The sequence below is a fragment of the Onychomys torridus genome, chromosome 1 (assembly GCF_903995425.1).
Source record: "Onychomys torridus chromosome 1, mOncTor1.1, whole genome shotgun sequence".
NCBI lineage: Eukaryota > Metazoa > Chordata > Mammalia > Rodentia > Cricetidae > Onychomys > Onychomys torridus.
The window spans coordinates 62,332,347-62,353,516 of record NC_050443.1 but is presented as its reverse complement, the minus strand read 5'-3'; the positions used below and the strand labels follow the sequence as shown (position 1 = coordinate 62,353,516).

The following is a 21,170-nucleotide window of genomic DNA, read 5'->3' as shown; positions in this document are numbered from 1 at the left end:
TCCCTGTCCCCTTTAGTTCAGCTTCCTTCTACTACTTGGACAAATTAAAAAGAGTGACAAGAAACAGTCCACCATAATGCTGTTACTTCTGGAGGGCGTGGCCCTAGACCTTCACAGCCTCCAAGTTCACAAGCACCAGTGTGAGCTAGCCGACACGTAGGCCAGGCTTTTATGTCCCTGGTGTTCATTCTGATAGGGAAAAGCCTCAGAGGGCTGGAGGGTGAGACAGATCTGCACCCTCACACATCTGCCCCGGAGAGTGCAAGACTACAGCTCCAAACCACAAACACTATGGCTTTCAACACAAAGGCTGGTCTCCTGGGCCCTCTTCTGCGACAAGGCCACCCCCAGAGATAAGCAAGCCTCCCCAAGGGCCTAAGGCTTCAGTCAGGGACTGTTGAATTTGTATCGCCACCTCTAAGGCAGGAAGTGACCATTACAGAACATTCTAGAAACGTCCATAACAGTTAAGGTTCTAGAGCTTCCACATGCCAGTCATGCTCAGATACAACAGTGTTTTACTCCGTTCGGTTTAAATACTTACATCATTCTCTAAAAAATTAAACATGCTTCTTTCAGCCAGCTCCTTCGACTCTTCAAACTTTTCTATTGCCTGCCGGATTTCTTCCTCGGGTATCTTACCTACTCGCCTCCTTTTATAGTCATAATCCAGGCGGCGGCCTTCCAGCTTTCTTAGATGATGCTAAAAAGAGAAAGGAAATCCCCACACAGGATGGACCCTCACACCACAGTGTGTGATCGTGTGCACACACCATCTTCCCTCCATCTACAGAAATACTCGTTACATGTTCTCAGCCTGAATTCCACCTTTTGCTGTTTGAGAAGTTCATGCACATCTACATGTTTATTAAGCCACGCCCCGCTCTCTTCCCGTTCCCCACCACCACCACTGCTTTCTCTGCCCAACTTCATGGGCTCTCCTTTTTCAAACCCATGGAGACCACTTGGCAGTGTCGGTTATACTGGGGCATAGGGCATTCCTGAAGAAAACTGACTCTCCCTCCCTGGAAGCCATGGACTGCCAGTCCTCAGCCCACGGGGTGGGCCTTTGTAAGCCTCTGCCCCATCCATTCTCCAGGTGAGAAACCATCGCACCCTTCTGCTTGCTCTGCATCGCTCGGCTCCTGCTGAAGGCTTCCTACGCTGCCAAGCACTCAGTAACGTTTACAGAATGGACACATGGTAGGCGGATGGGTGGGCAGGTGGGTGAGAGGAGAATCTGGGTGGAACCTGAGGAAGGATGCAGCTAACCACTTCTAACAGCCTCCACAGTCCACAGGAGCCCCTCACCCAGTTCTGTAAATGCACAGAGAGCTTCTAACCATGCTAACTCTAAAAAAAAAAAAAAAAAAAAAAAAAAGGGCATTTCCATTGCCAATTCCTTGCTAAGAGGCTGACTATAAAAACATGCATGTCTAGTGTCCATTAGGATGCCCATGAATCTCCCTAAAGTTCTGAAATATTATAGAATGCGATGTATAAAATACTATCAGTGAATGCTGAGGGGTGATCATAGTCCTAGCCACCTCAGGAATGGATGAGACTTAGGAATTCTTCCATTGCACTGGGAATGGTAACAGTAAGGAGTAAGTGTGCTTTGCACTATTTCTCACAACTCAACAACTCACGATGTACCCCTGCCGAACCAGCCACACGGCAGGGCAGCAGCAGCCAGTGGGTTTGCCATGCACTCAAGGTCACAGCAGGAAAAGAAAAGAAATGTGGGCATTTCGGCGGAGGCAGGATCTCTGTGCAAGACTCTGTGTTCGGGAAAGACCTTTGCCATTCTCACAACTCAGATGCCACTTCTCATGTGCTGAGCAAAACACAGGTCCTCACCCCAAGAGACTTACTGCCCAATGAGGAAAGAGAAGGACAACCACGCTCATGACCCAGAGGCCCAGGGGGAGTGCCTCAGAGCCTTGAGAGGGAACAGAGAACTTCCCAGAGGAAATAACATCTGAGCTGAGACCAGAGAAGCTAGGCTGGAAAAAAAGCGCAAAAATGGCCACATGGGGACAGGGGGTGACTCCTGGAGGTTGGGCAGAGATCAGAAAAGGGACAGGGGGCGCAATAAGGCCACAGCGACCTGGAGACGGATGAAGGTGAAGGAGCTATATCTTCATACAAGGCCAAGGTCAGCTCCTGTGGGCTTGGATCTTAGGAAGATCCCTCTAGCTGAGAGCTGGAGACAGGCGGGGCCAGAGTCCAGGGATGCTGTGATGATGTGTTTAAACATCACCAGGAAGGAGCCAACAGAAACAGGAAGAGATGGCAAGGCAGGGTAACAGGTCTTGATGGGGTGAGGTGGATAGGCCTGGGGCCCAGTGGGGTCTAGGCTGCCACAGAAATGGGGACATGCTTTTCTTGGGATGGAAGGAAGGGGTGACAACAGATGAGTGGATTTGGGGGTATCCAAATAAGAAGGGGTACAAAAGGTAGCTTTTATGTCTCATTCAGTCTTCCTGGATCTGTCCCTCATACTTTTTGCTTTTAGAATAAACTCTAAAGGCAGATAAAGGCATCTGGGTTTCCCCAGGACTCCCCACCCCACCCCCACTTAGTCCCCTGGTTTTCGCCCCGTGTCCTGGACTCCTGGCCCTTCAGCAAGATGTGCTGCATCTTTACCCAGTCCAGTCTGCTCGGACAGCTCCTCGTCCAGCTGTGCTGAGGCTGTGCCTCTCCTCAGGGTGTTCCTGCTCAAGTCTCTCCACCATCTGAGACAGCTGGCTGTTTCTCCCCCAGGCATTTTTGTGCCTCAGAAGGGCACACATTTCATCTGTTTGTTACAGGGACTCACTGTATAACCTAAGCTCTCCTTGAACCCACACTCTCTGTGGCTACACTGATAAGACTCTCTGGGCCCTGAAGAGATCAAGACAAGCCCAAGGTTCACGTGATATTGCCACCCAAGGGAAGCCATGTCATCGAGCTTAAAGGCAGGCTGTTATTCTCTACAACGCCACAAGAGGGCGTCTAGACCTTCAGAGCAGAAGTCTGGCAGCTGGGGTTGCTTGGCGCCATTGTGCACATTTGCAAAAGCAGCCGGCCTCAACATGACCTGGAAGCTCCCAGGGACACTCTGGACAACTATTTCTTGCAGGCTTCTAGATGAAAACTTTTAGTTCCTAGATAATAGTTTCCTTGAGAAAGAATGAAGATCAATGACCATGAGTGCAGTGGATCCAAACATACAACTGACACGGCGTGATACTAGCAATCAAAACTACACCCCAGAGTATGGAGTCATCATGTTATATGAGAAGTGGCTGCAGAAATGCGATATGCATTCTGGCTTGTAGATGACTCCGAGAGATGAAGTGACAGCTGGGCTTTGCACCTGCCCTCGACAGAGAAAATGGGTCCCAGTGCTCTTTCTCAGGGAGCCATGTAATATAGTAACCGAGTTCAGTTCTCACCCTTCCAATAAGACCGGATGCCTGCTGAACTCCTGCAGAAACCTTGTCATGGTTTTAGTCACAGTGTCATTATGAGCAGCACTGGGCAAGGACAGCCGGGAAGACTCACCCCAATCTCCTTTAAGTCTTTGTCTTGCAGTAGCTGCAGTGGGTCAATAAAAGTTTGCTTCACATTAATATCTAGAGAATCTTTCACCTCGGCCATGCGTTTCATGGATTCACCAACTTCTATCAATGCGTTGCCTTGAACAGAAGAACACAGAGCTCCCTTTCAGAATCATACTCTAGGTTATGGTGACGCGAACTCTTTCTCCAAAACCTGAGGATTGTGGTACAGGGAGGCTTCACTCTGAGGCCTCTGCTTCTGACTCAGAAAGACAAGGAAAAAGGAGACTGTCTACCTGTTCTCTGTATGTTTTCCGCCCTCCTGTGCTCACCCCTCCCCTTCAAAATGAGCTGGTAGACCCAGGCATTTCCCACTTTGACCACTAGATGGAGACAATGGTCTTTTGTGGAAAATCGGGGCTGTAAACTGGCTCCAGGGGGTTGGTTCCTTAGAGTTCAGGGAACAACTCTCTTTGTAAACAATGAAAGGATTCATTCATGGGGATACATGCTTAACCAATACAGACCACAATGGATTAAGGCCTCTCTGCTGTAGAAGCAGTGTGACACCCTCCCTGTAGATGGTTCTGGAATCTCCCTGAGGTCAGAGCTCTCAGGTGTCAGAGATGCCCTGTGGCCAGGAGGTACAGGCATGATAGGGACGACTTCCTGGATGTGGGCAGCACATCTTTAGTGAATGATCCTCTGGTATTTTGACTGCACCTTTCAAGGTCTTTGCCACCAGTATCTGGTTGCCACGCACAGTGAGGGCTAGAGGGCCTCTAGAAGACACCCCTGGGACACTGCACGAGATAAAAACTGTTCCCTTTATCTGGAATTCTTTAGGTTGGAAATCTGAAGGGCCCTCCTCAAGCCTGACCTTTGAGTCAGTAGAGAGCATGGACAATTCATTCATGCAAAACAAACCAACAAACAAAGACAGCAATGACTATTTCACCCCACTTTTAAAGGAAGTAAATTCGGAGTCATTCCTACACAGAGGACACAGTGGCGGCTGCTGGAGAATGACACCAGAAGTTTATCTCTGGCCTACAGTGTGCGCATGTGTGCGTGCACACACCAAGATCCTCTCCTAGCTACAGAATTTTCAGAGCTTGGGAATATGAAGGCAAGCAAAGACGTGTGTACCAAAAGAAGGTACAGAGTTCGAGGTCAGCCTGTTGGGGATTGCAAGCCAGCCAGGGATCCATGATGAGATCTCGTCCCCAAACGGAACAAAACAAAACCAGTCTATCCAGATGAAAGGAGAAAATGTAGTACACAGACACAATGGAATTTTATTACGTGGAAAGGGAAACGAAATCATGGAATTTGTGGGAAAAAAATGGTGGTGCTGGGAAATATTACATTTAGGAAAATAAGTCATATTCAAAAAGACAAATATGCAGATCCTAGATTTTTATTTATTTATTTGTGTGTGTGTGTGTGTGTGTGTGTGTGTGTGTGTGTGTGTGTGTGTGTTGTGTGTAGAGAGAGAGGAGGAGATGGGTTTAGGTCATAAAACTGTAAAGGGACCATAGAGGAGAAAAAGAGATCTCAAGTGGGAAGGGTGAAGACAGTCAGAATGCATGCTAGAATGCATGTTTGAATGCATGCTAGAATGCATGTTTGAATGCATGCTAGAATGCATGTTTGAATGCATGCTAGAATGCATGTTTGAATGCATGCTAGAATGCATGTTTAAATGCATGCTAGAATGCATGTTTGAATGCATGCTAGAATGCAGAAAAGCACAAGGACCAGAGGAGAAGGGTAGGGTGGGGGGAGTGTGGGGGAGGGAGGGTCAAAAAGACTTAGACATATCATGCTATAGTTGGAGGGGGTCACAAATGTAAATAAATAGTGAATAGAGAGGAGATCTAGGAGATTCGTATACATGTATGTGTGTGTAGTGTGTGTTTTAAACTTTAATATACACGAGAATGAACAAGAGATACAAAGGCCATCTAACAGTTTAACTGAGCCAACCCATGGAGATGGGATTGCCGATACCAGCATTGTCCTTACCTATGCTTCCTAGCCCCCCTGAAATGAACATACTACTCTGCTAATATGTAAAAACTATTACATTGCAAAAATACAGGTTTTGTGGACAACTGAAAGACCACCCTAGTGCTCCCATGGTGCCAGCTGGGCCGGGGGTACCCACCAAAAGCAGATTCTTCTCCGAGCTCCCTGCCATACTTCAGCATGCAGTCCCCCAGCAAGCCTTCTGTTTGTGGGTAGCCGGTGGCCTTCACCTGCCCACGGATCTTCGACATAGTGTTCAGCATTCCCAGCTTAGCTCTGTATGCTTAAAAACATTGTTATTTGTAATTCCTTAAAGTTACAAGGTATAGTGACCATCACATGGCCTTTAACAAACACAGCCACCCGAACCAAGGTCCTCACAGACAAAACACCACAGACCCGCCATCATTTTCTGACAGGATTTTCTAAAGCCTTTGCAGGGGTGAGGCATGGGGTACTAGGCACTCTGGCACAGTCACAACATCCACGGACATTACAGACCATGCTGACTCTGAACCGCAGTATGCTGTGTTTAACAAGCGCTTGCCATAAGGTGGCCTCCAACACGTGACATTTTCAACACTTGGAGCTGAACACTGACACCTGTATAGCCACTTGTGCTGGGGACAGATGTAAGTGGAGACTGGAATCACTGAGGGGCGGGAGGCTGTCAAGCTGCCAGCTGGTCATCAACCCCCTCACTCTGCTCCCAAGAAATGACTCAAATGGAGAATTCTCAAGGTCATAAAACAGGTCTGGGGCACGCAGGTAGGAGACAGATGCCACCACAGTGAACAGTCACCAGTGTTGCTGCCAGTCTCCCCAGGTGCAACTCAGCAGCTTTCCCTGGGGAGGTAGAGGGCAGCTGTGGCTTCCCACCTTCTTTTCTGTCTCTAGCTTAAGCACTGAATAGTTATTAGTTCTAGCACTTTGTTTTGAATGAGAACAAACCCCACAGGCTGAGATGTTTATTTCCCCAGGTGGTGGAACTATTTGGGAAGGATTAGGAGGTGTGGCCTTGTTAGAAGACGTGTGTTACTGGGCTGGGCTTTGAGGCGTCCAACGCCATTCCCAGTGTGGTCTCTGCCTCCTGTGTGTCGTTTTTTGAGATGTGAGCTCTCAGCTGTTCCTACCACTGTGACCTTGCCCCACCAGCATGAAACTAAGTTCAATTTAAAAGACTTTCTTTCATAAGTAGCTTTGCTTATGGTGTTTGTCACAGCAATAGCAAAGTGACTGATATATCTGGGCTGCATGCTCTGTTGACATGGGCACTTGAGAGACCCCCAGAAAACACCTGCCCTTCCTGAAACCTCACTGTGTGCAGTCACATCTATACAATGTGACTCTGATCAACTCTGGAGTGGTGCCAGGAAAGAAAGATGCTGCAGGAAGACTTCAGGGTACCTCTAAAAAGCCCAAGAATGTCTGTCAAGTAAAGGACAGCAGGAATCCAACTGTGTAATCAAATGGACTGGGGTGGGCCGACTTGACAAAATGGCAAGCATCGATAGGAAATGGAGACTATGAACTAAACATCAAGCTAAAAGGATCCAAGGCACCAGCTGTGGCATGTATGACATTTATATTTAATGTAGTCTAGACCAGTATTCCTCAAGCTTGACCATATAAGCAGGTAACTCAGGATTCAGTTGGTCTGGGGTGAGCTCAGGATTCTGTGTGTCCAGCTGTCTTGAAGCTGGTCCTGCTGGGCTGTGGGCTACACCCTAGAGTAGCAATCATGGTGTCAGCCTTTCGAGCCCTGTCAATCAGCCTTAATCCCTTATCCTCCAGGTCTCCAAACCACCAAACATCACCCAGCCACACAAATTCAGTCACACAAACAACACACACACACACACACACACACACACACACACACACACACACACACTCCGGTTTCCCTCCCTCCCCTCCCGTCAGAGTGGGTGTGCTGGTACTTCAGTCCTCGTCTTCATGATAACCAGTGGTCTCTGCCCAGCGGACACTTTCCTGATAGCCAGCTGCTCCCTATACAATTCCAATGTCAGTTCTTGGAGGGTGGAGTCTGCCTGGCTGTGTGTTCTAGAGCCTAGAAAGCCTCTCACATAGAGACAATGCTTACCGAATTTTGTAAGTTAATACATCAGGAAAGGAGCTCATCACTCTGGTCACTGATGAGGCTGGACAAAGTATGCATCACTGGGAATTTTAGGGCTCTTTTTTACACACACCATTCTCCCTGGACCATCTGATTGAGTGTGTGTCTCTTCTGATTCCTATGGCTAAGGGACTCTCAGTGACTCCTAGAGCAAATCCCAAGAGGTAAAGCACAAGGCTTGGGAAGCCTCTGCTGATTCCCATCAGCCTGTGGCAACCACTGTCTAGGACCCAGGGATGAAGGCCTGTGTAGAAGCTGATGTTCACATTTTCCACACTGCTCCCACTGCTGGTCATGCCTCAACTTCAGCATCAGGGTCACAGTGAGACCCTTTCAGATTAATACATAGACCTTTTAGAACAGGATAGAGGACTCTTGTTAATTAAGATAACTAAGAAAACATTTTGTTTTGTTTTGTTTTGTTTTTTGAGACAGGGTTTCTCTGCATAGCTTTGGAGCCTTTCCTGGAACTCACTGGGTAGCCCAGGCTGGCCTCAAACTCACAGAGATACACCTGCCTCTGCCTCCTGAGTGCTGGGGTTAAAGGCATGCGCCACCACCACCTGGCAAGAAAACATTTCTAAATTGTGCAGTGGGTTTCTGAAGAATACAGAATACCAGAGAAGAAGACATCCACTGAGGGATGCCTGTACTAAGATCAACACTCCATCCTAACCAAGTGCCTGTTGTTCCCATCAGCTAGGACTCACAGCAACCACACTGTGGCCCTAGACATTCCACAATTAACACAAGCATTGCTTCCAAATTGTGTCAGCCTCATGCACAGGGGCTCAGGGTCAACAGAGTCCATGAATACAAATGTGTAAGGGGATGTTTCAAGACGTGCTCTGACATTACCTGGATTGGGCTGGAGATACTCTGTGGCTTTGGAAAGGATTTCTGCAACAGCCTTACCGGTAATATCTACTTTCTTTAGAACAAGATAAAATAGAAATGTTAGTGAATTTTAAACTCCTGAAGTCACAGAACCAACAACAAACATTTTCAATTCATTTAGCTTCTAACACTACCATGGTGATGTTTTTTTGATTTTTATTTCATGTGCATTGGTGTTTTGCCTGCATGTGTATCTGTGCGAGGGTGTCGGATCCCCTGGAACTGGAGTTACAGACAGCTGTGAGCCTCCATGTGGGTGCTGGGAATTGAACCTGGGTCCTCTGGGAGAGCAGCCAGTGCTGTGCAACCGCTGAGCCCTCCCTCCAGCCTACTGTGGTGATTTTAACATGGATGTTTCAACATCTTGGGGAGAGGTGATCTCTTCTCTATTGTGATGATTGGGAAATCACCTCTTCTCAGTGACATAGGAGATCACTGATTGCCTTCTCTTTATAATGTTAAAATGAACATGAATAACAGAAATATTTTATGCATTATGACCAAACTAGATGAATAAAGACACATGAAGAACTCTCAATACTAAGACTAGACATGAGCCTGCAGTGTAAACTTGAATAACCATGCTTAGGTAAAATATCTAATATAATGATATATATTGATACTAATATAATCTAATACAGTAGAAGCTATCCTGGTGATAGTAGACAACCACCAGGCTCTGTCAGATGTTAACATCAGCGTTTTCTCTACGCATTAAGACTAACACTGTCCTGCCATTCCTGCATTGCTGGTTATTAATTAACATAAAATTGAGAGCCACAATATAGAGTTCATTCATTTTATTCTAGACCATCAATAACCCACAAAAAAAGATAAAGGAAAAGGAGATGCCATTCACAAGAGCAATACAAAAACTATATCCTAAAAAGGAATAAACCTTATGAGAACACAGACTATTTAAAACTCCACATTCCTACATAGGAAAATCCAGTTTTAGACAGACATAAACCTTCTGACAAGTTAGCATATCAACTCTCATCACAATTACCAACTTTTGGTTTAAACATGGTAAGTTGATGTGGTGGGCTTAAATAACAATGGCCCCATAGGCTCACAGATTTGAATGCTTGTCATCAGGGAGTGAGTGGTGCTGCTTGACAGGGATGCTCAAGCCAGGCCCAGTGTTTGTCTCTCTTCCTGCTGCCTGCAGATTTGGATGTAGAACTCTCAGCTACCTCTCCAGCACCATGCATGTCTGCCTGTGTGCCACCATGCTCCCTGCCATGATGGTAATGGACTAAGCCTCTGAAACTAAGTGAGTCCCCATTACCTTTTATAAGAGTTGCCGTGGTTATGGTGTTTCTTCACAGCACTAGAACACTGACAAAGACAGAAGTTGGTACCAGGGACTGGGATACTGCTGTGTTTCATATTCCTCCAGACGTGCCCATGCTTTTGTTTGGAGGAATATGAAACACTTTTGGACTTTGGATTAAAAAGCAATTGAGAATTTTTGCTTATTTTGTTGTTTGAGACAGGGTTTCTCTGTGTAACAGCTCTGGCTGCCCTGAAACTCACTCTGTAGACCAGGCTGGCCTGGAACTCTGAGAGCCACCTGCCTCTGCCTCCCAAGCGCTGGAATTAAAGGCGTGCACCAGCATCACCTAGCCCTATTAGACATTTTAAGCAGGGCTTCCAGTAGGAGCATGGAAGACAGTGGTGCTGAGGGTGATTAGAACTGTGAGGGCCTGGCTCAAGAACTTTCAGAGGGGAAAGATCTTAGTAAACGGCCTAGAGACCATTCTTGTGATATACTGGCAAAGAATGTGCCTGTTTTCTCAGACTCAGAAAAGTTTGAGGCTAAATTGAAGAATTTTGGATTAATGGCAAAGGCAGAGGAAATGTCAAGACAGACTAACATTGACTGTGCTGTGTATGTAACAATGGCCAGTCTTATGCAGATCTATCATGAAGCAAGCCGGTAAGCAACACTCCTGCTCTGCATGGGCAGCGCCCCTGCTCTGCATAGACAGCGCCCCTGCTCTGCCCCTCCTCTGCATAGACAGCGCCCCTGCTCTGCATAGACAGCACCCTCCTCTGCATAGACAGCGCCCCTGCTCTGCACAGACAGCGCCCCTGCTCTGCATAGACAGCGCCCCTCCTCTGCATAGACAGCGCCCCTGCTCTGCACAGACAGCGCCCCTGCTCTGCATAGACAGCGCCCTCCTCTGCATAGACAGTGCCCCTCCTCTGCATAGACAGCGCCCCTCCTCTGCATAGACAGCGCCCCTCCTCTGCATAGACAGCGCCGCTCCTCTGCTTGGGCAGTGCCCCTGCTCTGCATAGACAGCGCCCCTCCTCTGCATAGACAGCGCCCCTGCTCTGCATAGACAGCGCCCTCCTCTGCATAGACAGAGCCCCTCCTCTGCATAGACAGCACCCCTGCTCTGCACAGACAGCGCCCCTCCTCTGCATGGGCAGCGCCCTCCTCTGCATGGGCAGCACCCCTGCCTCCAGGTCCCCACCCTATTTGAGAAGGTGCTGGGAACCAAATCCTGGTCCTCCACGAGAGTGGCAGGCGTTCTTGCACACTGAGCCATCTCCCCAGCTGGTTCTGGGGATCCAAGCATGCAAAATCTGGGAGCTCTCTTCCCTGTGGTTTCCATGTTCTAGGATTTCACTCTGAGTAACTTTTCCCCTGTGGCCCAGTCCATGATTCCTTTTGTAACCGCACCCAAAGAACCTGTAAAGAATGAGCATTGCCACTGAGGAACGCAGGCTTCTGCTCACCTACAGACAACATCGTTAATATTTTGCTCAAATCTTCCCAAGCCTATGAGAACCTTTGGTCCATCTGTTACTACAACAGAGGCCTGTGGGGGCCTCTCGAACCTGAGTCCGTTCATTCTCCATGTGTTCCTGACAGCTTTCACCTTACAGATTTAGAAGCTGTGTCACGTGGTACAAACTGATTTATAGCTCCCATCCCTCTCTGAGAAGTTAGTTATATTGCTTCATCTTTTTATAAGTTTTTAAGAAAAGTTCTTTGGGGGGCGGGGAATTGGAGACAGGGAGTGGCTATGATTAAGATATGTATATGAAATTTTCATGGAATACATTAAAATGACTATTTTTTAAGTTTTTCCCATTTAATGCTTTTCTGGTACCATGCTGTAATTTGATGTGAACATCCCTCCTTTATTTCTGCACAGTTAGCATTTGTCCTGGGTTATTTTTCCCTGACTTTGTCATGTCGGTGTCATGTTCTAGGTGACTCTAATCTCTTCCATAAAGTCCTTAAAGTCCTTAGTCCCATAAGATATAATATAGTCACATAACAGCATACTTCCCTATTATAAAATATATTATAGTATAGTATAATATATGCTATATATTACATGTTATAACACATATTATTGTATTGATAATATAATATTCTCTATGATATTATTTTTATACTTCTGTCACTGACTGTGATTTTTGGAGGAAAAAAAGAAAACCACAGGAATAAACATGAAGGATCTCAGTCCATCAGCTAAAACTGCAACTGCCTAGGCGGGGGTGAAGACATTTTAAGGAACATCCTGCGCCCTCTGCCATTGGTTATCAGATATTGGCATTTCCCGGGATGCTATGTTACGGAGGAGGAGCCAGGGAAGCCCTGGGACCCAGCGAAGGAGGACCCATCTCCAGGCAGCGATTTCACGCTATCCTGACAACTTCAGATCCACCTTGCAGGAGAGACGGAAGTAGAGAGAAGGGGGGAGAGGGGGGGCGCACCCTGACCAGCTCAGCCCAGTATCACTACTGAAATCAGAACCTCATTTCACACAGAAGTCTTCGTGTGTTTCTCTTCTCGGTACAGACAAGGCCTTCCCCTGCTTTTCATTCTTACTCTCTCTTTAACTGGCTTGTTGAGGACAGGTGTCTGAGCCTAGCTTGTCAGGACTGCTGGAGCACAGCCCTCGACTTTAAAAGCCCTGATAGGTAACTCCTGACATTTGTTTTTAAATTGAGCATCTGAATTGAAGAATCTTGATGGTAAAGAAGCATACATCCTATCTTTATATATTAAGAAATTTTAAAAATCAACATCAGATGTGTCAATGATGTTAAAATATTGGTATGGTTTTCAATTTGCAGAGATTCTTTTTTTCAAACAAAATCAAACACAAAATACGCTTTTCTTCCTAGGGTCTTAACATTTTTAGAAATTGTAGTCCTCTTGAGTAGAAAACAGGGCCTTCCTGGAGGAAGGCTGGCCAGGTCCAATATACATCCAAGAGGCCACCCTCCCAGGCTGCACCTGCACTTCTGGCCACACTCAGGCCTCTCTCTCTCTCTGGTCTGGGGAGTTATCAGAAGGAGGTTCTGCTCAAAGGGCCCAAGACAAAGAGGAGGAAGCTGAGCGGTGGACCCAGCTCTGCCTGCACTGAAGCTATCTCCAGGGAGGTGACCAGGGGACATGACAAGGGACGGATTCTACAGCCAGTAATGCTCTTCTGAATTATTTCATCTGCACAGATGATTCAGAAAGCCTCACAGTTACAGTAAGTTAAAATAGCTTATCTGGGTTTGCGCTGCTGGTTCTAATGGCAGAAAAGTATTTGCCATGCAGCTGCTGAAACAGATGGGAACAGCGTCCTAGATTCCCAAGTGATCAATCAGCTGCTGTCTATGGGAAAACCTTGTTCCAGAAATAGTTGACTCTCCAAGACAGCACAACTACTTTGGCCCTGGAGTTGCAGCCCAGGCCCGCCTTCTGTGCATTCTGACTTCTGGCCACTAGAGGACACTAGTTAGTCACATCCCATTTCCTTCCTCAGCTTGCCAGGACTGGACCTGGTTCAAGCCAGGGCCAACTTGAGCTGGGAAGAAGCATGGAGGTCCCTGCCTTCCAGATTGTGCATTTCGTGCTAGCATTTGAACATTCTGTGTTTCCACTCTAGGTAATATTCCTCTCAGTAGGAGGTTTTCTCATATGGCAAGGACAGCTCATTTCTAACCTTTTCCGTGTTCGAACAGCCTTACCTTCTCCATGTCCATAAATACTTCATCTAGCTTCGTTCCTTCGGCACCACTTATTTTTTCACTAAACAGCTGCAAAACAAACACAAGTACTTTATGTAGAGATCCTTTATATTCCTTTCTCCGAAGTTAGTAAGACAAAAAATCGTGGGTTACCTTGGTTCTGTTTGAATTTTAAACCAGGTCCTTTATGGAAACTATCAGGGGCCAACGAGACAGTAAAGGTGCTTACAAGGCAGACCAGATGACCAGTTCTAACCCAAGCCCATGTGAAGGGACACACGGACACACACGCACACGCGCGCGCGCGCGCGCTCACACACACACACACACACACACACACACACACACACACACACACACGTGTGCACACACAGGTACCACCCCATCACAGCCGCCACTCACTCTCCAGCACCACAGCTACCTAGCTGACCCACAGCTGAGGGAACACACAGGAGAGTCTCATCTGCTGACCACACCCCCAGCCCCCAGCCTGAGCCCCGAAACAGAGTTGTTTTAAACCACTAAGCTTGGGGCGTTCCTAAGAGAATCCACTTGACAGAAGTTCTCTCTTTTCAGGCTGAGGACAGGGTCAGACAGCCTCATCCCAACCCTTAATATGAGGTGCGACCCTCAAAGGAATACATGAGACTATGCTCCACATCAAACAGTGAGGAGCAAAATCACCTCACGTATTGGTTCTTAACTCTGGAGGTAATATTCTGAGTCTCTAATGGAAGCTACACAGTCTCTGGCCTTCTATCTCGTTGCCATGGGAGACTGCAAAAATGGCTGCCATGTTTTGTAGCTCTGCCCATTGAGAAACAGGGTCGCCCATTCCACCTCCATTTGCTTTGGTCAACAAAACAGAGTGTAAGCTCTGCTGTGTGACTACTGTTCTTAGTGTCAGATACTTTAGCAGTGGTTCTCAACCTATGGATCAAATATCAGATAACTATCCTGCATATCAGATATTTACATTACAATTCATGGCTAGCAAAATTACAGTTATGAAGTAACAACGATTATAATTTTATGGTTGGGGGTCACCACAACATGAGGAACTGTATTAAATGGTCACAGTGTTAGGAAGGTCAAGAACCACTGCTTTATAGCTATAAACCTGTTTTATAGACACTTCTGGTCATCCTCTGAATCCACAGTGGTCAAGGCCTGGGCCAGCCCGTAGGAAAACCAAAGACCACATGAGGGAGCAGAGCCATCCTGGACTTTCACAGCTTGGTTGGGGTAAGTATGTAACGCAGTAAAAGATGACTGGTATGTCTGTCTACAGTTCCCTTCACTGTTGGAACTAGAGAGCCCCGTGCACAGATCCTGATCTTATAAAATCCACTTAGTGTTGAGAGTTAGACCTGAAACCTCTACAGTTAGTTCTCTTGGTTGGGTTACAGCAGCTCTGTTTTCAGAGAGCATGGTGGGGCAAAAGAAAAGGAGTACTTCTATTTTTGAGACCAGAAATGAATGTGATTTCCAGTCCTTTCTCATTTGGAAAGAGATAATGCCTGGTTTTGTTTTCAGGAGAGTCACGGGTTAGAGTTGTGACCATCCATTTGCTTTATCTGAATTCTCCCAGGATATTTAGCTATTTTGAGATAGTAAGTAGGAATACATATATGACATTAGATGTCTAAGCCACTTGATCATTGAATGAGAAATTCCCCCACAGGCTTGGGGAAGTGAGACTTGGCTCCCAGTTGGTGGCGCTGTGTGGGGAGATGGTACAGCATTGCTGGGGTGGTATGTCACTGGGGTGAGCTCTGAGAGCTCATAGCCTCATCCTAGCTTGCTCTCTCTGCTCCACATTTGCACTTGAAGATGGGATCTCTCTTGCTCCAGCTACCTGCTGCCCTTTGTCCCCTGCTGTTATGGACTCTCCGGAACCATAAGCCAAAATAAACCCTTCCTTCTATAAGTAACCTTGCTCATGGTGCTCTGCCCCAGGAACAGAAAAGTAACTAATACAGCCATATACCATACTTCATCACTGAACAGTCCTGCATATCCAGCACCTGCTGTGTGCTGAGCACCGTGACTAATACACCCTGATATAAATGTTCTGAAGATGTTTAGGACCCCTAGTGGTCACTTCACCTCACTGTAGTCTGGTCATGAAAATCTCAGTGAATGGGATTGTCCCAATGGGGCTTCCATTGCTGCTACAGCATGACCAAAAGCAACTTGGGGATAGCAAGGCTGATTTCAGCCTGTCGCTTACGCTTACAGTCAGTTCATCCAGGAAGTCAGGGCAGGAGCTCAAGGTGGAAAGCTGGAGGAAGACCCTGAAGCAGAACCAAGGCCAGGGGTGGCACCACCCTCAGTGGGCTGGACTTTCCACGTCAATCATTAATCAAGAAAATGCCCACAGGCTTACCTCCAGGCCAACCTAATGGAGGCGTTTTCTCAATAGAGGTTCCCTCTTCCCAGATGACGTGACTTGTACCAATTTGACAAAATAACTAACCAGGCCCAGGGGTAAACCCCAGACTAACCAGGCACAGCAGTAAACATCAGACTGGATGGAGTCAGAGCAGAACTAGTCAACTGGATGGTATTTAAGAGAATTATGAAAAAAAAAGACAAAGCACTTTATTTTCTAATGAAATATGAACTAGTGGAGACAGAGCAGAGAATAAGTGAAAAGCTCCAAGACAAAAGGCACCCCAGAAGAAAAAAGAAAAAAATCAATTATTTAAGAATAGTTTTTTTTCCTATTACACAAAGATACAAATCTTTAGTTTTGAAGATGTACTCAGGTTACTTAAAAAGATGAATATTAATCAATATCAAGATCTCAAAAATAAAATTTCCAAGACTACATGGGTTGGGTCCAGGGAAGGCACAAACAAACAATGCAAGCAGTGTTTGGACACAGATTTCTCCTCGGCTATGGCCACAGGACAGCATGGAGGATGGGTGTCAAGGAGCTCGGAACAATGAAAACCTGGCTTATAGTTCTGAGGTTTAGTCCATTATTGTCAGGGCTAGAAGCATGGTGACTTACAGGCAGACATGGTGCTGGAGAAGTAGCTGAGGGTTCTACATCCAGACCTGCAGGCAGCAGGAAAAGAATGCCACACTGGGCCTGGCTTGAGCTTCTGAGACCTCAAAGCCCACCCCCAGTGACACACTTCCTCCAACAATGCCACACCTACTCCAGCATGGCCACACCTCCTAATAGTGCCACCCACTATGAGCCTCTGAGGCCATTTTCTCTCAAACCACCACAAGAAGCATCTCATTCTATAATTAATAGTTAACTATGAAAGCACAAAGCTCTAAAAGAAATGCCATGTGTACTGCAATGTGGTGTCCTTATCAACACATGGGTGAGGATCTAATGTAATTCAAACCAAAGGAAATGAAAAAGTGTTCAAAAGGAAGCTAAGGAATGGCCAGTGGAAACCACAGAGTAAGACCTTTACAGTAAGTTCCAGAGACCAATCAAGGGTGTGGATTAAGATCATTATATTAAGGATCAAGTAATAGAGGGTTATTGGTGAAATTATTAAGGCCACTCCACGTAGTTCAAAGGGAGGTTTATTTTGTGGGGTAACTTACAAATGAAGGGATAGGTTGCAGGGTCTGGCAAAGGCATGGCACAGTTCCGGCGATGTTCTCTGGAGAACTCTGCTCAGTCTACCTCCAGCATCCAGGGCCCCAGAACCAAGAGAGACCTCTCCTCTCGATCCTGGGTCTTTCGCTTCTTCCCTCAGCCCCGCGTTGTGGGCGTGACCATTACCGAAGCCTCAATGGGGGTTGGAACTTCCAGGCCAATGCTGGGATGGCTACCCACTACAAAGGGTTTTTGTTGATTCATTGGTGGTGCTGGGAATCAAACTCAGGGCTTTGTACCTACCAGGCAAGTGTTCTACTGAGCTACATATAAACCAGCTCAACTGAGTGGATTCTTAAAACCCAGCTACAAAAAATTTCTAGAGTCACAGCTAAAGCAAAACATATGGAAATATTAAAAATAGATAAATATCTACATACTAGGAAATTACTAACCCAAATAAAGCTTTTAATAATATCAGACAAATAATATCTCTGAGCAAAGCACTGACTGGGACCTCAGGCCGACAATAAAAGCAATCCACACAATTCAGTCATAATGATACTGCATCTACCAACAACATAATTTATATATGTGATACATGGATTGAATAGTCACATTTACATTGATCAAATGTATGCATGTATGTACCCTTTAGGCCAACAAATTTAAAAATGTCTTTTCTTCAGGAGTACAGACAGAACATGAAAAAAAAAATGACCATGCCTAGGTCACAGTCAATATCACAGAAACAGAAAATAAGGATATTTGATTTGAGTTATGTTTGTTGTTGGTGTTGGTGGTGGTGGTGGTGTGTGTGTGTGTGTGTGTGTGTGTGTGTGTGTGTGTGTGTGTGTGTGTGTATTGTACAAGTAGAGTAGAAATCAACAGTAAAAGTAAAAATATAGTGACAAGAGTTTAGAATTCTGGGGACTAGAGAGATGCTCAGTTAGTAAAAACATGAGGCTTGAGTTTGAATCCCTAGCAGCCACACAAAAGCCAGTGAAGTGGTGTGCACCTGCAGAAAGCCAAGCAAAGCAGTGAGTGGCTGTGACTCCAGCACAGGGGAGGCAAAAGGAACCTCTGGGGCTTGCTGGCCAGCCAGTCAGCAGAACTGGAAAGCTCCAGGCTCAGTGAGAGATCCTCAGTGATGGAGGGTGAATAAGGGAGACACCTGAAATGAACCTTTGGCCTTTACACACACACACACACACACACACACACACACACACACACACACACACACACACCAACCGAATTTTAAACATTAGGTCTGGGGATGCATTTAATTCTGGCATTCAGGAAGTAGAGGCAGGGTATTTTCTGTGAGTTCCAGACCAGCCAGGACTACATAGTGAGCCATAGCTAGCTAGCTAGCTAGCTAGATAGATAGATAGATAGATACATACATACATACATACATACATACATACACACACACACACACACACACACACACACACACACACACACACACACAGAGAGAGAGATGAAAACCCATGGTATGCAGCAAAAGCCATGTTTAAAGGTCACCAGATAACTTTTAAAACAAAAAAAAAAGTCCTTTAGCTTACTGCTTTGTATCAATACAGCTTCATTCAACCTAAATCAACAAAACTATAGTACTGCAACTCAATGTTTCAAACTGACCCAACATGCTTTATCTAATTGCCCAACTTAGGTAGTCTGCCAAAGGTGCCAATATAGTTATGTTAGAAACACCGTGACGGAGGCATAGCCAGCCATGTCGCCACTGAAATAAGCACACTTCCATGGCAGAGAGATGAAGAACCTGCCACTAGAAACCACATGGAGTGGAGCAAATGATATAGGGAAGTTCCCAGAACGTCCCAGAAGAGAGCCTAGAAGGCAGATGTACTTCACCAGGGAAGAAGTAGCATTTCTGGAAGAAGTACAGACAAAGCCATGGCATTACTATTTCTAGTAAGGAGATGACAGCACTATTGAAGAGTGACCATACTAAAGACTAACCCCAAATGAGAAGGGTCAGATGGCCAGGTCACACAGGTGGGCAGTCACACAGGTGGGCAGTCACACAGGTGAGCAGTCACACAGGTGGACAGGCCACAAAGGTGGGCAGGTCACAGAGGTGAGCAGTCACACAGGTGGGCAGTCACACAGGTGGGCAGGTCACACAGGTGAGCAGTCACACAGGTGGGCAGTCACACAGGTGGGCAGGTCACACAGGTGAGCAGTCACACAGGTGGGCAGGTCACAAAGGTGGGCAGTCACACAGGTGGGCAGGTCACAGAGGTGAGCAGTCACACAGGTGGGCAGTCACACAGGTGGGCAGGTCACACAGGTGAGCAGTCACACAGGTGAGCAGTCACACAGGTGAGCAGTCACACAGGTGAGCAGTCACACAGGTGGGCAGTCACACAGGTGGGCAAGTCACACAGGTGGGCAGTCACACAGGTGGGCAGGTCACACAGGTGAGCAGTCACACAGGTGGGCAGTCACACAGGTGGGCAGTCACACAGGTGAGCAGATCACACAGGTGGGCAGTCACACAGGTGGGCAGTCACACAGGTGGGCAGTCACACAGGTGGGCAGTCACACAGGTGGGCAGGTCACAAAGGTGGGCAGGTCACACAGGTGGGCAGTCACACAGGTGGGCAGTCACACAGGTGGGCAAATCACAAAGGTGGGCAGGTCACAAAGGTGGGCAAATCACAAAGGTGGGCAGTTACACAGGTAGCAGTCACACAGGTGGGCAGGTCACAAAGGTGGGCAGTCACACAGGTGGGCAAATCACAAAGGTGGGCAGTTACACAGGTGAGCAGTCACACAGGTGGACAGATCACACAGGTGAGCAGTCACACAGGTGGGCAGGTCACACAGGTGAGCAGTCACACAGTTGGGCAGTCACACAGGTGAGCAGATCACAAAGGTGAGCAGTCACACAGGTGGGCAGTCACACAGGTGGGCAAATCACAAAGGTGGGCAGTCACACAGGTGGGCAGATCACACAGGTGAGCAGGTAACAAAGGTGGGCAGTCACACAGGTGAGCAGTCACACAGGTGGGCAGTCACACAGGTGGGCAGTCACACAGGTGGCAAGTCACACAGGTGGGCAGTCACACAGGTGGCAAGTCACACAGGTGGGCAGGGCACACAGGTGGGCAGTCACACAGGTGGGCAGTAACAAAGATGGGCAGTCACACAGGTGGGCAGGGCACACAGGTGGGCAGGGCACACAGGTCACACAGGTGGCAGGTCACACAGGTGGGCAGTCACACAGGTGGACAGGTCACACAGGATGGCAGGTCACACAAGTAGCAGATCACACAGGACAGCAGGTCCCATGCCACTCCTAACCATGAGCAGCGAGGAGTTTAAGCAGGTTAAGTGTAGGAACAGATCGGAACTTCAGAATTACAGTCAAGTTGATCGTAGGGAAGGAACCTTGGAGAAGAACCAGATGGACAGGGTAATCCAAGAGATGACAGGTACCATATGTAGAGACTGTTAAAGGATAGTTGGAATCTCAGCCTCTTCAGTGTCCTCACCACAAAGCATGCACCTGACGGGCTAGACAAACACTGTAAGTCGGCCAACCAGCCCCGCCTCAGGAGGCCCAGGCCATCATCAGATGGAACTATGTCTAGCTCCAACTTGGCAGCTCCAGTCACGTCAGAAATAGGAAACTGAAAACGGCTTTCAAGGGCTATGAGAGCAGTGACAAGCTGTCAAAGAATGTACCTGAGAAACCAAAGCTCGTGGGGGGGGTTTCCTTCTACAAGCATCAGGGGTTTAACGGTAAATATTATCATAGCCTTGGCCGCCCTCTGTGCCATCTCTTCCATTTTCTGACAAAAGACTTATTTTTATTTTGAATTGTGTGATTGGGGGGTGGGGGCAACCTCTGAGTCCAGAAGAGGACATTGGATCCCCTAAAGCTGGAGTGTTGATGAGGGAGCCGGGAACTAAACTCAGGTCCTCTGCAAGAGCAGTATACACTTCTAATTACTGA

At 47.1% G+C, this 21,170-nt stretch overlaps 1 protein-coding gene across 2 annotated transcripts in view; it reads right to left on the bottom strand.

The window, feature by feature from the left end:
* The window catches only part of Sh3gl3 (SH3 domain containing GRB2 like 3, endophilin A3), a 126,357-nt gene that overhangs the window by 27,923 nt on the left and 77,264 nt on the right, over positions 1-21,170 (bottom strand). Inside the window, exons 2-6 of one of the 2 annotated variants that reach the window (XM_036185873.1) lie at positions 13,606-13,674; positions 8,575-8,647; positions 5,716-5,859; positions 3,550-3,683; positions 545-703 (exon numbers count right to left, since the gene is read on the bottom strand). In XM_036185873.1, coding sequence (XP_036041766.1) covers positions 545-703; positions 3,550-3,683; positions 5,716-5,859; positions 8,575-8,647; positions 13,606-13,674 — 579 coding nt within the window. Of the gene's footprint in view, positions 1-544; positions 704-3,549; positions 3,684-5,715; positions 5,860-8,574; positions 8,648-13,605; positions 13,675-21,170 lie in introns of those variants that run through there. The other variant, XM_036185881.1, reaches the window with a different exon arrangement.